At 33.7% G+C, this 16461-nt stretch overlaps 1 protein-coding gene across 1 annotated transcript; it reads right to left on the bottom strand.

Moving 5' to 3' along the window:
• Positions 1-443: 443 nt before the first annotated feature.
• On the bottom strand, positions 444-5574 carry LOC149067480 (uncharacterized). Its single transcript, XM_089252717.1, has 4 exons — positions 5487-5574; positions 3114-3384; positions 2377-2726; positions 444-574 (listed from the first exon to the last, which is right to left on the bottom strand). Exons 1-3 carry the CDS (start codon positions 5493-5495, stop codon positions 2392-2394), a joined length of 615 nt encoding a protein of 204 aa, XP_089108843.1. The 5' UTR covers positions 5496-5574; the 3' UTR covers positions 444-574; positions 2377-2391.
• Positions 5575-16461: the final 10887 nt, after the last annotated feature.

Here is a 16461-nt window from a genome sequence, read left to right as displayed (position 1 = left end):
ACCGGGTATCGAACTCGAGACATCTCGGCGAGTATTTTATCTACCTGCGCTATTGCGCCCTTCATCCTAAAAAAAAATCCTAATAGAATTGGCTTCAATTCATGAGAAACTAACTAGAATCTGGCTTCGAGTTAAGAGAAGGGAAATCGACCAAAATCTGGCTTCAGTTTAGAAGAATTCGACTAGAATGTAACTTCAGTTTATGAGATTCAGTTTCACACATATAACGGAAATCTCAATATTTTTGATGACGCGACACCAAAAATTAGAACTAATTATAATTTTCATTCCATCACATCCCTGGTACATTCATAAAATTCTATTTTCGAGTGACTCGAAAAATCAATGTCCCTTCTTAGGTAGGAACTTGATCGGAAAAAAAATAAGAATTCACAATCACAATCGACCCATTTTTATTTGATTTTTTTTTCTTTATTTTTTTTAAATAATTTACAAAAGAAAGTGTAGTCAATAAATAATAAATTAGAAGATTTTTGTGAAGTCCAACTCATGTATTGCTTACATTCAGCCTTCCTGATGTGCGAAGGTGGATTGATGACAGTTGGATTTGCATCTGAAACGGAATGAAAAAATTAGTTTAGCGATAAACAGATCTGAAAAATATATTTTTAAAAACTCGAAATTCTTTTTATTACGAATTTTTAATTTTGAAATCGTGTGGAACTGAACCATGTGCCGCTTAAGTGCTCTCGAGCTGCCCTGCGGGCCACCCAAGAGCTCTGGAATTGTGCCGCAGGTCATTTGAGTGATCTGTAAATGTACCGTGGGGCACTTACGTGATCTGGAAATGTTCTGTGGGTCACCACTTAAGGGTTCTGTTTGTTGGCCACGTGCCGCTTAAGTGCCTTGAAACTATGTCGAGGATCACTCTAGTTCCCTGTGTGATCTGTAAATATGCAGCTTTGTCAATTTTTACAAAACTAGTTTTGAGGACACGGGCCACATCAAATGATTCCGAAAGCCACGGGTTAAGCATGTATGCGGTAGACTGTCAAATGTTTAATTCGGACGGATAGTTATGTGAGTTATTTTACGAAAAAATATTAAAATTCCAAGATTGATTCCAAGTTGAAGTAATATATGAAAAATTATTTTAGGAAAAAATGAGCTGAAAAATAAAAATCACGAAAAAACGAAAGTATTAAATTTTTTAAACAGAATTCGAAAAATATTCAATCAGAAAAAAATTGTCCTTTTCTTCATTACGAAATAAATTTACTTCCTAATCTTATTTGGATAAAAATATCCACGAGAAATTCTTGATGTTTGTCAATTTTGACATGATCAAATAACTAATTCTGAAAATAAATACGGAAATACAATCGTATATAAAAGTGACAGAAATCAAGAATTTTTGGCGCGAATTTTCTCCCAAATATCCCCGGCGTGAATTTCGAGGAAAATGGACAAATGCGCAATTTTATCTTTCGAAAATTTTTGATTGGAGGCCATGCAGAAATCTTAAACATTAAATGCGTAGATTTGCATATGTGCAAAGGGTTCTTTAATCACTTCACGTACAAGAGTTTGTCAACAAATTTGGATTATCTCTATTTGACGAATCGGCGGTAAATCTGGTGACCTCGTCCTAACCTAACCGATCGTTAGGAAAAGGAAAAAGTATAATATATAAGGTGGATAAGATTTTTTTAGTCTCTATTCCTCCTCACCGTACGTGTAAACTTTCGCTCTTACATGCATTACATGCATATAGTAGAAAAATACATAATATGCGCGGGGAAAAAAATCATTAACAGGAGAATAGAAAGAAAGGAGGGAATAAAAAAAGCAACGTCAGTTGATAGGGTTACTATAAACTTCGCGATGATGAAGAGAGAGGAAAGAAGACACGGGACCTTGTATTGAAATTTATTCCACTAACGTTTGAACGCAATATTACGTCCATGATTGTAAAAGGGTTACACATCACTGCAGCCAGTTTGAAGATAAAAATTCACAATCACCTTTGCACATAAGCTGAGCCATATTCTTTCCATTTTATATTTTGAATTTGCTGGTAGATGTCCCAGTTAACGACGTTTCTCTAAAACGATAACTATTAAAAAATCTTCTTTTTTTTTTTCAGGAAAAAAGTGTAAATTCCCATTGTACATAAAAATCTTTAGGTAATTTCTGCATGACAAAGCATGATAACGAGATGTACAATACACCGAAATTTTGACTTCAGATATTATATATACTACAGAAGAATTTCTCACCTTATATTGAATGTTTAAATTATATAAATAGCTTTTTTTTTTAAAAATGTTTAAATTTGATTTTCATATAATTTTAGGTTTGAAAATTTTACAGAATACGAATAGCATAAAAAAGTAAATTTAAACTGTTTTCTACCTGTTCGGAAATAATTTAGTATTTGTATCCATATCCAGGTCCTTGGAAGTACATCTGAGTGTGTCCGCTTCCGTGATTGGCGTGGGCGGAGCTGTCATGGGCCTGGACACCGTATCCGTGACCGCCGTACCTGTCGTGAGAGCCGTACTTGTTGTGTCCGGCTTGAGCGTATGCACCGGTGTTGTGGGCGGCAGCCTGGCTATGTGCACCATAGCTTCCGCTGTTGGCAGCGTGGTCAGCGCTGATGTCGTGGTGTCCGGCCTTCTTGTCGTAGGCGTATGCCTTTTCGTAGCCTGCTCCTTTGTCTTGGGCGTAGGCACCGACGTTCCTGTATTTGCCGTATTCTGCGGCTGAAGGGAAAAAAAGTCACTTGTGAATTAATTTGATCTACGGAAATATGTTTTTTCGTTCTTTAGAAAGCAAGCTCTCGAACATTATTTTACACATAAATAAAATATGTATAAATATTACTGGGGCACCTACATCTTGAAGCTGGACCGCCATGGTTAGAATCTTTTTCGGGGTCCCTAGGCCATGATTTTTCACGAACTCTTATACAAGTAAACTTATAGTATAAAAAACAAAAATTAACGATATTCATCCCGGTCCCAGGGCTGGAATTCTGCTATCCTCTTCCTTGTGGAGCCACGGTACTAAAACTTTGACTTGTGACTTACGGGACATCCCCCGAACCCAAAAACATTTATTAGAAATATTGCGATTTTATTCTAACTTACCTTGTGCGCCATAGGCATCCTTGGCACCGTATGATCCGATGTTGTGGTGTCCCTGAGCGGCGTGAGCACGGTCAGCGTACTTTCCGTGGTCACCGTGGTATCCGTGTCCGTGGGCAGCATATCCAGCGTCTTGGCTTCCGTGGGCGCCATAGCTCTGGCCGTGTGCGGATGATGCAACGACAGCTGGGGCTGGGTAGGATTCAGCTACTTCCAACGTCTCATCAATTGCCCTGGCGTAAGCCGAAGTGGCGACGAAAAGGAGAAGTGCGATCTAATAATTTTATAAAAGTTTAAAACAAAATTATGTTTTGATCAAAGTCTGAAAGACTTGAGAAGCTATTTTTCTTACTTGGAAACTTAAAATACATGAGCGTGGAAAAGTTCTGTAAGAAATACTGTATTTATCATGATTATAATGCTAAAACATTAGAGAATTAGAATGTATTCCGACAAAAAGGTTTAAGAAAAATAATTATATGTACATAGAGCCTAGAAAAAAATCAATGCATGTTTTCGAATCTTAGTTCCTGAATGTTTAATAAAACTGAAAAAAAAATCCAAAATCACATCATCGAGATCTACATAAAATATTAAAAATTAAATTGAAATATCATTCATAAATAAGTCGGAAATCAAATTAATTTCAGCAATTATGAATTTTGTTAGTTCCACTTTTGTAGATTTCATACACATTTTTAAACAAAAAGTGCCACTTTTTAGTTATAAATTCAGTTAAAAGATAATAGATAATGTGTGTGCGTTTAATAGAAAAATTGAATAGGGGTAAGATAATTCAATAAAAATTAAATTTTGAAAAGCTCCAGTAATCATATCAATACAAATAATGTTTACGGGAATATAAAATTATGTATAATTTAGCATCAATGTAATCTCATCTTCTTTTCTCTCTAATTAATTTTTAAAAGAAAAATTTAATTTTGTTAAAGCATATTTTTTTCAATGAGGAAAATTTTTCCTAAAAAACTATCATTGGTGGTGGAAATTTAAAAAACAAAGTTGAATTTTTCAAATTATATACCCTTGATGATACACATGAACATTGATCTCATCGAAACTATTTGATGGTGCCCAAAGTCTGCATAGGTAAAAACATATTAAATCTTACTAAATTTGTAAACGTTTTACTGAAATTTTGTTTTGATGATTCCACGACATATTATACAGTAGAATTTTCTTTCAGAAACTAATAAATTTCCTACTCTTCTTTATATGTGGACGCCACTTTCGCAAACATTTTGCGCAATCGTTTCAAACCTCATTCATTGGTACACTACGTATATTATACTCGGTATATTGTAACATTAATCGAAGATGTAAATTTTTATTTGATCAATATGAAATAACGTTTGATGGAAAAAAGTTCCGAGAAAGAAAACGTGAAAATAAAAATGTTTGAAAATTATTTAAATTAAGGTTTTAAAAAATTAGTTAAAATTAGGTATTGTAAGATAAAAGTCAGAAAATTAGTTAAAATAAGGTCATGGCAAATTAATAAAAATTATGTATGCCTTGGCAAATTAGTTATTTGAAAATTAGTAAAGTCTTAGAAAATTATAATGTCTTGGAACTTAGTTAAATAATTCAAATAAGTTCATATAAAGCTTTAAAGGACGAAAACAAATGCCGGCAAGCAGTGCAGTGATTAGCGAGCTAGCTTCTGACTGTGCAGGTTAGAGACTAGAAGGTTCGAACCCTGGTTCGGGCATAGATGTCTCCTAACAAATTCCCTGGACTGATCCTAAAGATTTCTTAGGAATACGTGATGATCACGTTATGTTAAAGTTTTAAAAATAATAAAATTTTTAAAATTATTTTCTTACATCTTATTTTAACTTATAGGTGCTGAAACAAGATCTTAAAAAATCATTAAGATAATCCCTCGGATAATCAATCATTAAAATTTCAGAAAATCAGTGCTAGAAAATCGGGTCTTAGATAACGATTGGGAAAAAGATACCGACAATGAGGAAGAAAATTCACTAAAAAATTAGGGCCAAGACAATAAAAAATTCAATAAATTACTGATAAATATTATTTTAAAAAACACGAAAACACAAGGGGAAAGCAAATTATGAAAATTACCTATAAATTAACAAAAGGAAAATATAATAAAAAGAAAATTAAAAAAAAGGAAAAATCAAGAATTATAATTGAGCAGAAGAATGTTTTATGCACTAAAAAAAATTTGATTTATTAAATACAGATTCAAAACAATTCATTCATCGAGGAAAACTTTGAAATCGTAATGGATAATTCACCAAATTCTCATAAATAGATAAATTTTAAGATACATAAAGCTGCGAGTACATACTTAATAATGAATTTTAATTCAAAAATGAAGACAACACTCACCACTTTCATGATGGTTTATTCCAAAATGATTTTCGGATCAAATTTCCAAATACTTGAGGAACGTGTTCTTAAACTCCGATTGGTTTGGGTATGGGTCTATTTATACCAATTGGAAGTGGAGGTTCAAAACCAAGACCCTGAAAACAAAACAAAAAAAAATGGTCAATTTATTTTATTTATTCTTTAATTGTCCGGTCTTGTAGGCGTAGCTTCGGTTGTGAAGCAGATTAAGGATAGGAAACGCCTTAGAAATGAACTAACGCCATCTTTTGATTTATACATTTATTTTTTTTCCTTTCATTCTCGATGGTGATGACCGATTGAGGTCATCGAGCAATATTGTGCCCTGCCCATTGAAGTTTGTAGGAGGGTTGTTGTTGTGCATTTATTTATTTTTTTTAAAGGCATATGAATTAAGTACGGATAAACACAGTTGCAAGGATCAAGATTTTTTTTTCTCCCCGAGTGGATGTCCTCGGTTCTTTAAAGGGGGTGAGGGTCAGTCTAAAGACAGTGAGTGTGATTTCTGGTTTTAAGGATTATGAAAATGGGAATTTTGAAACGGCTCTTTCTTTAATTAAGTTCTACAGAAAAATTAATTGACAATCCCGAATAAGATGATCAGTGGTGGAAAAAAATGACTAGTCATAAATTTAGATAACGTGTCAGTCATTCATATTTTTTGTTTTTTTCCCGCGATTTTTAAAACTAGAATTTTAAGCACCAAAAGTTTTGCGCAATACCCCTTTTGGACCCTGCGCGTACAAATATGGTGGTTACTTTCTCTCACTGTAGAATTATTTTTTTTTTAACCTCAAGGAGTTAAGTCGTGACTTAAAGTATTGTGTAGGTTTTGAGTTAGAAATATAGGGAATATGAACTTTGGAGCCTTTCAGCAGAGGGCAGCACTTATATGAGGGGTTATAAGATGGATTCCAGGAGTAAGTCCCTCCGAGAAAAGTGTGATTTATTACACAAAATTCAACAATAAATTTCTGGTAAAAAAACTGTGTATGAAAATGAATATTCCCTGCATCATCTGGGGGAAAAAAATTGAATGAAGTGAAATATTTCTTCACAGACAAAAAAAAATTAAATTTTGAAAAAAAATGAAGATTTGCTGACATTTTATGCTTTTAATGTATTTTTTGAGTATCAAAAATGCAAAAACATTTTGAAAATTTCAAAAAAAGTGAATGCACGGATATGAAAGGGATACAGTCAAATTCGGTTATATTGAATTTTACTCCACCTGCACAGACCTGTTGTTGCGCGCAAAATTTCGATATCATTGAGGAATGATATATAGCATGCTACCTCTTATACAATATAGGGATTTTTTTTTAGGGATAACTTTGTGATAAGAAACAAAAAGAAAATCACATCTGATGAGAATCATCTCTTGCCCCTGGGCATGAGTCCTGCCAGACCCATCCCCTTGTGGAGGCCATGCAAGGAGTTGGATAGGAGCTTCCACGATACGATCTGGCCGAACGATATATGACAACAAATATGTGAATTAAGAGGTGGTGCCAAAGCCCTCTTTCATTTTACCCTGGGGTTAACATGTTGTTCACATGGCAGTAGGTATACTTTTTTTTATTAATATTCAATATTTTGTTTGAGTTTTGAGAACAGCCCCATTATCATCGGATTCCGCGAACAGCCTTTTAACTACCATGGGTTCCGCGAAAAACTTCGCGTTGGTAGCCCTTGCTCTAGGTCAGAGGGATTCCAACGTAAAAGTTCTCGCAGAACTTTTGATAGTTATGAAAAGAAGGCTTATTCAACGCCTCTTAATTTACATATTTAATGTCACAATTCATAGCTCCAAATCTTATCGTGGAAGCCCATATGCAAACGAGGTCTCAGTGCCGTTAAAATGGCCGTGGGTATCACCTAAAGTGGACATTAATTTTCCAATTCAAGAATCCTTACATATACGGGATAAAAAATTTCCTAAAAAACATTGTTTATTACAACTTATAATTTCCTAAAGGAAAGGGAGAAAAACATTCATGAAGTTCTGGAGTTTCTGGTTCGAAAATTCGATGTGAATAAATATAATGCCACTGCTTCTAAGTTTTTTAGTCATCCAAATGTCATCCATTACGTTTTTATGGGAGATGGCCCATAGAGGATCAAGACAAAATCGAAAAGACATCGAAAATATTCCGTAGTAACAAAATGTCGTATTTACCGCAATTTCGCTGTGAAAATTCGATTCCAGGTGGGTCCAGTGAAAACAGCTCAAGATTCGTTCACAACACCGTACAAATTACTGAACAACCAATTGCGAATGCTTTCATTGCATGATCCGCGCGCTAGTGTATACGCGCCTTTAGAGCTGTGTCGGGTTCCAAATTTTTGGGGGCGCCGCACTTATGGTAGTGATAATTCCATTTGTAAATACTGAATTTTCGTGAATTCTACAATTCGGAATTTTCATCAATTTTTCATGGAATTATTAATTTTCATCACAATTATGGAATTCAAAATTTTCCTCAATTATGGAATTCAAAATTTTCCTCAATTATGGAATTCAAAATTTTCCTCAATTATGGAATTCAAAATTTTCCTCAATTATGGAATTCGAAGTTTTCATCAACTGTAGAATTCTGAATTTTCATCAATTACTGAATTCTGAATTTTCATCAATTACTGAATTCTGAATTTTCATCAATTATGGAATTCTGAATTTTCATCAATTATGGAATTCTGAATTTTCATCGATTATGGAATTCTGAATTTTCATCAATTATGGAATTCTGAATTTTCATCAATTATGGAATTCTGAATTTTCATCAATTATGGAATTCTGAATTTTCATCAATTATGGAATTCTGAATTTTCATCAATTATGGAATTCTGAATTTTCATCAGTTCTGAAAGTTTTTCTTTGATTTATTTTGTTTATTCTGAATTTTCATCAGGTCTAGAATTACTTATTTCATTCGTTCGAAAATATTTATCAGGTCTGGTATTATGTTTTTCATTTATTCAGAGAATTTTCAATATTTTTTTAAGTATTTAAACGTATTTATTCTGAATTTTCTTCATTTCTGAAATTCTGTATTTTCATCAATTCTGCAATTCTGTATTTTCATCAATTCTGCAATTCTGTATTTTCATCAATTCCGCAATTCTGTATTTTCATCAATTCTGCAATTCTGTATTTTCATCAATTCTGCAATTCTGAATATTCATCAATTCTGGAGGTATTTCTTTCACTTATTACTGTTTATTCTGAATTTTTATCAGGCCTGGAATTATTTCAATCATTTATTGTGAATTTTCATGGGCTCAGTGTTAATTATTTTTCTTATTTTTGATTCATCGGTTCTGAATTTAAATTATTTCTCAGACGATTTCTTTCATTAGCTCCCAATTTAAATTAGTTTTGCAATTATTTCTTTCATCAATTAAAAAAAATTCTGTAAGAAGTTTTAATACATTTTTTTTTTGTTAAATCGAATTGAATTGTGTGTATATTTGTTTGTATGCGAAATTTTCAGCATTCCTGCTGTATATTTTGTTATAATGTATGAATTTTTGGATGTGACGATTTCTCCTTTCCCACAGAATATATAAAATCGGGGTCAAGGGGCACGAAATTATAAGACGCCTCTGGCCCCGATATAATTTTCGCACCGGGCTCTGCGTCTTTCAAGGGTGGCCCTGACAAGTTTATACGTATATATAGGCTTCAAAGGAGATCTATACAAAAAAAAAAGAGGACCATGACTACAAACGGATTTCTTTCATTTGATGGGCAATTGACATTTCATCTTAACAGAAAATTCATGTCTTGTATGTTCGTACTGCAGAAGCCGTACGCCGACTTCTAGCAGAAACGTCGCTGTTAATTTCCAGTATCATCCAAGACAAGTATTTATTTTGTGTTAATCGAAGTACGTTTTATCGAGGTCCTAGCGCATTATGTGTGTTTCGATTTGTTTTTCCGTCTCCTAGAAAACCAAGTTTGGCTGATGGAGCGGAAGAAAGTACGTACGCTCGGGCAGCACAATCGAATGGCAGAGATAGATCTCAAAACATTTCGGTCACGTATAACCACATGTGCAGTATTTCATGCGACAAGAAGAAAAAATTCTTTTCGGAGTTACTTTAAGCTGTATGTATGTACTACGAAAGAACGAGCGTGACCGGAATCTTTTGTGACGGATGATGTCGTGAAGCAATTTGTATACGTCGGTGCAAGGGTGTGTGTGTACGTGACATTCGGAAACGTGGAATGAATGTCAGTTTTGAAGTTCGTGTTTGTTCGATGCCATTGAACACAAATCGAAGTTTCGAAGGCTTCTACCCCCAGGGGTCTTCAATATCTCTGATACGGCGAGCCACATTGAAACTTCCCATGAAGCCCACAGGCACAGGCGTATGTACGTTTCTGCCGCTGCACAAATTTTGCCGCCCTTCAATCATTCTTGTTTAATTTTCTTGACGACTCATTCCTCGAATTCACCGCACAGTGCTATAACCCGTATGTCCTTAAATATGCCGCCCCCTGTAAATATGCCTGTGTCTCCAAGTCCTTCTTTTGGCAACTCAAATTCTTGCGTACTCTTCCGGTCACTCATGTGCTTGCGTACTCTTCCGGTCACTCAAGTGATTGTGTAGTCTTTTGGTCACTCCTATGTTCACACACTCTCTCGATCACTCTTTTCGCCATTCACATGCTTGCACACTGTTTTTTTTATTCACATGCTTGCACGCGCTCTAGGTCACTCTTTCAGCCATTCACATGCTTGCACAAGCTTTGCGTCATTCTTTCGGTCATTCACATGCTTGCACCCCCCTTTGCGTCACTCTTCTGCTCACTCACGTAATTTTGTTTACTCACGCATGCATGCAAACTCTCTAGGTCACTCACTGAACTAATCTCTCACTCTCTAGAGGCAGATTCGCGGTTATAAAATTTTGTTGCCCTTCTCCTATTATGTACTAGTTTTCTTAGCCATTCATTCCTAAACTTTGCCTCCCGCTCCGAACTTACAATCCTGGGCTATAGCCAGCTAAGCCTCCCCCCTCCCTGCATATACGGCAATGCCCACGGGCCACTAATTCATGTAATTTAATGACATCTTAATAGAAGCGGCTCATGAGGCTTAGAGTTAAACAGGAACAAAAATAATTGAAGACTTTTATCTGTTCTGAAATTATTTCTTTTATTCATTTTGATTAGTTCTGAAATAATTTTTAATTAATTACTGATTTAATTAATTAATTAATTAATTATGAGAATATTTCAATCTGAAATCACTTTAAATGATTCTGTAATTATTTTTTTCAGTAATTATGAAATTATTTTCCATCTCAATATATCTTGAAATCCTTTCTTTCAATAATTATGCAATTATTGAAAGAAATTATTCTGTTACTGATTGTGAAATAATTTCCATCAGATATTACGAAATCATTTCTCTCATTGATTTATAACTTATTTCTTTCACTGATTCTGAAGTTATTTGTTTCAAAAACTGTAATCTTTCAGTAATTCCCAATTTTCATCAATTTGTACTGAAATTATATCTTTCATTTATTCCGAAATTATATCTTTCATTTATTCCGAAATTATATCTTTCATTTATTCCGAAATTATATCTTTCATTTATTCCGAAATTATATCTTTCATTTATTCCGAAATTATATCTTTCATTTATTCCGAAATTATATCTTTCATTTATTCCGAAATTATATCTTTCATTTATTCCGAAATTATATCTTTCATTTATTCCGAAATTATATCTTTCATTAATTCCAAAATCATTTCTTTAATTATTTCTAAAATAAATCCTTTTTCAATATTTTCAACCATTTTCTGAAAATGATCAGCGGGCTACAACAAAAAGTTCCGAGGGACAAATATGACCTGCAGGCCATACGTTGAAGGCCCCTGCCCCTCCCCCCTTGCCTAATGAATTACGATGTCGATGTAGCGTGTTGTACAGGGCGGACGAGAAGTCTTTTGGACAAATTTCAAAAATTAATAACAGATCAAACCAATTAACGCATAAAGGTGCAGTTCGCACTAAAATACTTTACCATGACCTAGCGTTGTTCGTTTGTGTGTTTTTTTGGGTAAGTTAAAAAAAATCCAAATTTCACTCACAGGTGGCGCTGTAAAACAAAATCTCGACATAACACTTGAAATGCAACACAAACAGTTCATAATTATGAAAAAGTAAATTTTTACGACTAGAAATGAAAAACCCGAGGGTCAACAATTCACTGCGGTATCTAGATTCACACAGCGGCATCTAAACGGCTGGGCTAAGGCTCTGAATCAAACCATGGGGCCCGAAATTAATGAAGAATTTTATATATTCTGAGATTGTTCTTTCGTTAAATATGAACTTTCGTTAATAGTAAAGTTATTTTTCCATCAACTCCGAGAGTATTTTATCATCAATTCTTGAATTATTTTTTTCATAAATTCTGAAACTTTTTCTTTTCATAAATTCTAAAACTATTTTTTGCATTAGTTCTGAAATTTTTTTTAATCCTGAGCTTTTCATTAAATATGAGCTTGCATTATTTCTGAATCTTTTTATTAAATATGAATTTTTATTTATTCTGAAATTATTTTTTCATTGAATGCGAATTCTCATAAATTCTTGAATTGTCCCAGAAATTCCGAAAATATTTTTGCATTGAATATTAACCTTCATTAATTCCGAAATTATTTATTTCAATATTTCTAGTCATTTCTTGCATAAATCCTAAAATTATTTCTTTGAATTATTCTCAAATTATTTCTCAGTAATTCTGAAATTACTTCTCTCATTAGTTCTGAATTATTTTCCAAAAGTAAATTTTGAAATTATCTCCTCCATCAAGAAATTCTGGATATATATTTCTTCATTGAGGTTTTTTTCAGCATTTCTATGAATTCCATGACTTGTAATTATTTTCCTGGGAGACCACTGCCAAAGCCTCCTAGACACTAGTCTATCTAGGAGATATTGCCACAGCAAACAGCTTCGAGGGCCAAAAGTGACCCGTGAGTCATGCATTGAAGATCCCTGCTGAAAGTTGTGAGAAAATATTTCAAGATGAACAACATATTTCAACAAGATGATATTAAATCATGATTATAAGAAAATATTCTGCAACTATCACCGTTTCCAACGTCACCACTTTCCCTAGACATTAATTAATCGATGTTGCGATAAGTATTCACTAGGTTTTACATGAACTTTAGGGGCAAATGGGAATTAACTCGAGATTTCACGCATGAGAAGGTTGGTCCGAGGTTATAGGTCACACCAAGCATGGTCAACAATAAAATAATTGCAACAGCCAGAAGCATTTAATTCTAAACTGAAATTTTTCTCAGACAGTGCCTACGAAAGCGAAATGTGTCAGTGACCTTATAACGGCCAGCGGGTCTGGAAGCCTTGTACTTTACCTTGCACTAGATCCCAAGAAGCCTGACCTATAGCTCTAGGCACAATTTTTTTCCCCTATAATGACCATGAATGTATATAACTATAAACCAACCTAACGAAACACTTTCTTCTTTATCCATAGATATCTCATATCTTCTGAGGAGGATTGAGAATTTCTCTCGCTCATTGTCTTCTAAATGGTGTTTCCTACTTTCATCAACTCCAACGAGTCTTCTTTTCACCTCTTCGAGCTTTATCAGAGATATCACATTTTTTTTGATTAATGGAATTCAGAAATAAGAACGGAGAGGCTTCCATTCATCTTTAATAAGTTTCCCATGGATGAAGCTGCCATATGGTGCAAGCGCTTCTCAATGTAATGAGGAAAAGCTCCATTTATTGCAATTGGTTATTTTCTTGCTCACTGCGATCAATAATTTGCTCGTCCTTGTGGGGGGGGGGGGGGGAATTAAAGATAATTTTTTTTCTTCCGTCCCGAGTTATGATATCGTATAGTTTTTGTAGTAAAAAAAATTCAAAACCGTTTTTCGAAAATGACTTCTATGATTGGAAAATAGGTAAATTAAACTTCAGCCCATTATGTTGCTTGCCCAACTATGACACGGAGAAGAAACACCCCCCATAATTAGTGGTCAAAGGTGTTTGGCTAGTAAATGAAGTGGTTCTCAATGGCCCCTTGTTGTCCTAGGTCAGGGGGTTCTTAACCATTTTCTGCCGCGACAAAAAATCAACAGCAAGATCAGCTTTGCGACCCATGGGAGTGTTTGTTCTTCATAAACTAAAAACAAACAATTATATAGGTGAAATCAATGACTCAATGAATGCATTTATAACCGGATAATAATAAGTGGAATAGTTATAAGTGGATTCGCATGACTCATCTAGGTGGTGGCGTATTTACAGGGGGCCCCAGAGCGGCAAGTTCAAAGGATTTCAAGAATGAGTGGCTAAGAAAATTAGTACATAATGGGAGAAGGACAGCAAAATTTTATAACCACGGATCCGCCTCTGCCCAGAGAGCGAGAGACTAGGTTAGTGAGTGACATACAGAGTTTACAATGTGAGTAAACAAACGAGTAACCTAGAGCGTGCAAGCATTTGAATGATCAAAACATTGTAAAAGCATATTTGTGACTGAAACATTATACAAGCATGGGAGTGACCAAAACAGTGTGCAAGTATGTAAATGGCCAAAAGAGTAACCTAGAGAAGGTGGCCTAGAGAGTGTGTGAGCATGAGAGTGACCTGATCCAATCAAAAACCTTTTTGATGGAAACTAAATTAAAAAATTGTTTTCCAAGAATGAACGCTAAAGCCTGATCAAGCTAACAAAAGCTCAGCTTTTACTTCCTTGTACAAAAAAAAATATTTAAAATAAATCAAATTCAATTTTTTTTCAAGGAATATTTCAAAAAATAGGCTGTAATTATTTTTGAAAACCCCTTCCTTGAATATGTGAGTACATGTTCCATATTTTTTAGGTTATGAAACCTGTTCATATGCGCTATTGTATCTGTAAATAAATTAACACACAGTACTCGGTAATCAATCAAAAGCTGGATATAAGTTATCAATGAAAAAAAAAATGCATCACAATAGAATTTCAATTGAAATGATTGTTCCACGAATTCTGCTCTATTTTCCGAATAGCTAATTTATTATTTTCAGTTCTAAAGATTAGTTGTGAAAAATAAAGTGGGAGAAAAAACTACACGCAATTGTTTCGATGATGAAAAGAATTTCAACCCGATATAATTCATTTCAAGTTATTTAAAATCCCATTTCGTATTGGATTTTCGGGAACTTATTTCAGTATACATTTCTCGTTATACGGTTTCTTTTGGTTATTAATATGAAGTTCTCGTAGCTGGGATCTTCATAGTTCATAGTTGATTCCGTGAAACTTTTCGCATCGATCGAAATTTCTGAGGTTTCTTCCATCAACGAAATCTTTTGTACTTTGAGAAAAAGTTCTTCGATAAAGTTCTTAATTTAATTCTACCTTTAACACAGTATTATATTACATCGCAGTTTATAAAATTGCTTTTGAACTTTGTATGATTTAAAAATGGAAAATGAAACTGTCAACTAAATTAAATCACTGATATTCAGGGGAAAAGGGGAATTTTTTTTTTATCGTGTTGCAGAAAGTGAATGTTTTTTCTTAGAACCCGAAATTGAAGTTTTCAAGGAACTCGTAATAATGTATCTCAATTTAATTTTTATCTATGACTTCTATATCGAATTACTAACTAAATCAAATTACTTTTTTTTTTCTTCAAAATAACGTTTTTTATCAAAAGAAAACCAAGTAACGAAATTATACATTTCTCTTTCCTCCGAGTTTATTAGATTTTTGTATTGTCGTCATTATTCAATGTAATAAAAGGTTTGTATTTTGAAAATATTTTTAGTTGCAGTTTTTATATGGCGAGTTGTGGCGACCATTTACATAATATACTTAAACACCTGCTGTATATAATACACAGGATATAACCATTTTCATAGTTTTTTATGATTATCTGCATGCTACTCAAGCCGAGATTATAGTGTTATTTTGCAGGAAAAAACGTAAATCCCACGATGAAAAAAAATTGAAACAACACCCCTCCCCGAGAAAATTCTGCGTACACTTATGATTATCTGTGTTTTCCCCTCTAAAAAAAATTAGGTTTCATACTTTTTTTATGTTATTAGGATCGGAACTACCACCATTTGAACGATTAGGCTGTGACTACCTCTCCAGATGAGGAATAGAATAATTAAAATTTATGTACAAGAATGTGCTTGCATTTATATTTCTGGTAAACACCGGAAAAATGTTCGTAGATTTTTCCTTAAATGAAGAAAATAAAAATTCAGTTCCATGGTAAGAGTATGTTCAATAACGTTACAGGTAAATTTATTTTTGCATGGGAGTTTGATGATAAAAATACAAATTCAGTTGCCCGGTGAACTTATCCCATTTATGCTCAATAACGTTACCTGTAAATTTCTACATGTTTTTGTAAGTTTTTTACTAAGTTTACTTTTACTAAGTTTTTGCATGGGGGTTCCATCACAATTCAACATACGAATAGTAACTCATATCATTTCCGAGAGTTGGAGATAAGCCAAATCGACATTTTCGCTAATGACAGATATACATGTACAAGATATACCGAGTAGAAAAAGACAATAAACGAAACTCTGTTGCGTATCACATAAACGATGTGGTTATGACAGAATTAAATTGAATACTTTTTCAATTACCTGATGGATTCAAAGATTTTGGTCTTTCATTTCCTAAACACAAACACGGAAATAAATTTATGGGAAATACCCAGTGACCGAAACACCTTTTCCTCAAGTTTATAAACAGTTTCTGATATTACTAATTTATATGGAAGTGCTAAAAAGTATAGTCTATGTAATGTTCAGAATATTCGAATACACGCTCAAGGTTTTTTTTTATTCAGCAACATTGAACATCTAAGAAATTGCATCTGAAATGAAATATATAACTGAATGATTTTCACCTGCTGAATATGAAATCGCTGTGAAAA

This window comes from Pholcus phalangioides, unplaced genomic scaffold (assembly GCF_987345545.1).
Source record: "Pholcus phalangioides strain wild (caught in Gottingen) unplaced genomic scaffold, Ppha-v1.0 ptg000030l_1, whole genome shotgun sequence".
NCBI lineage: Eukaryota > Metazoa > Arthropoda > Arachnida > Araneae > Pholcidae > Pholcus > Pholcus phalangioides.
The sequence above is the reverse complement of the archived record's forward strand: the minus strand, read 5'-3'. Positions and strand labels throughout refer to the sequence as shown.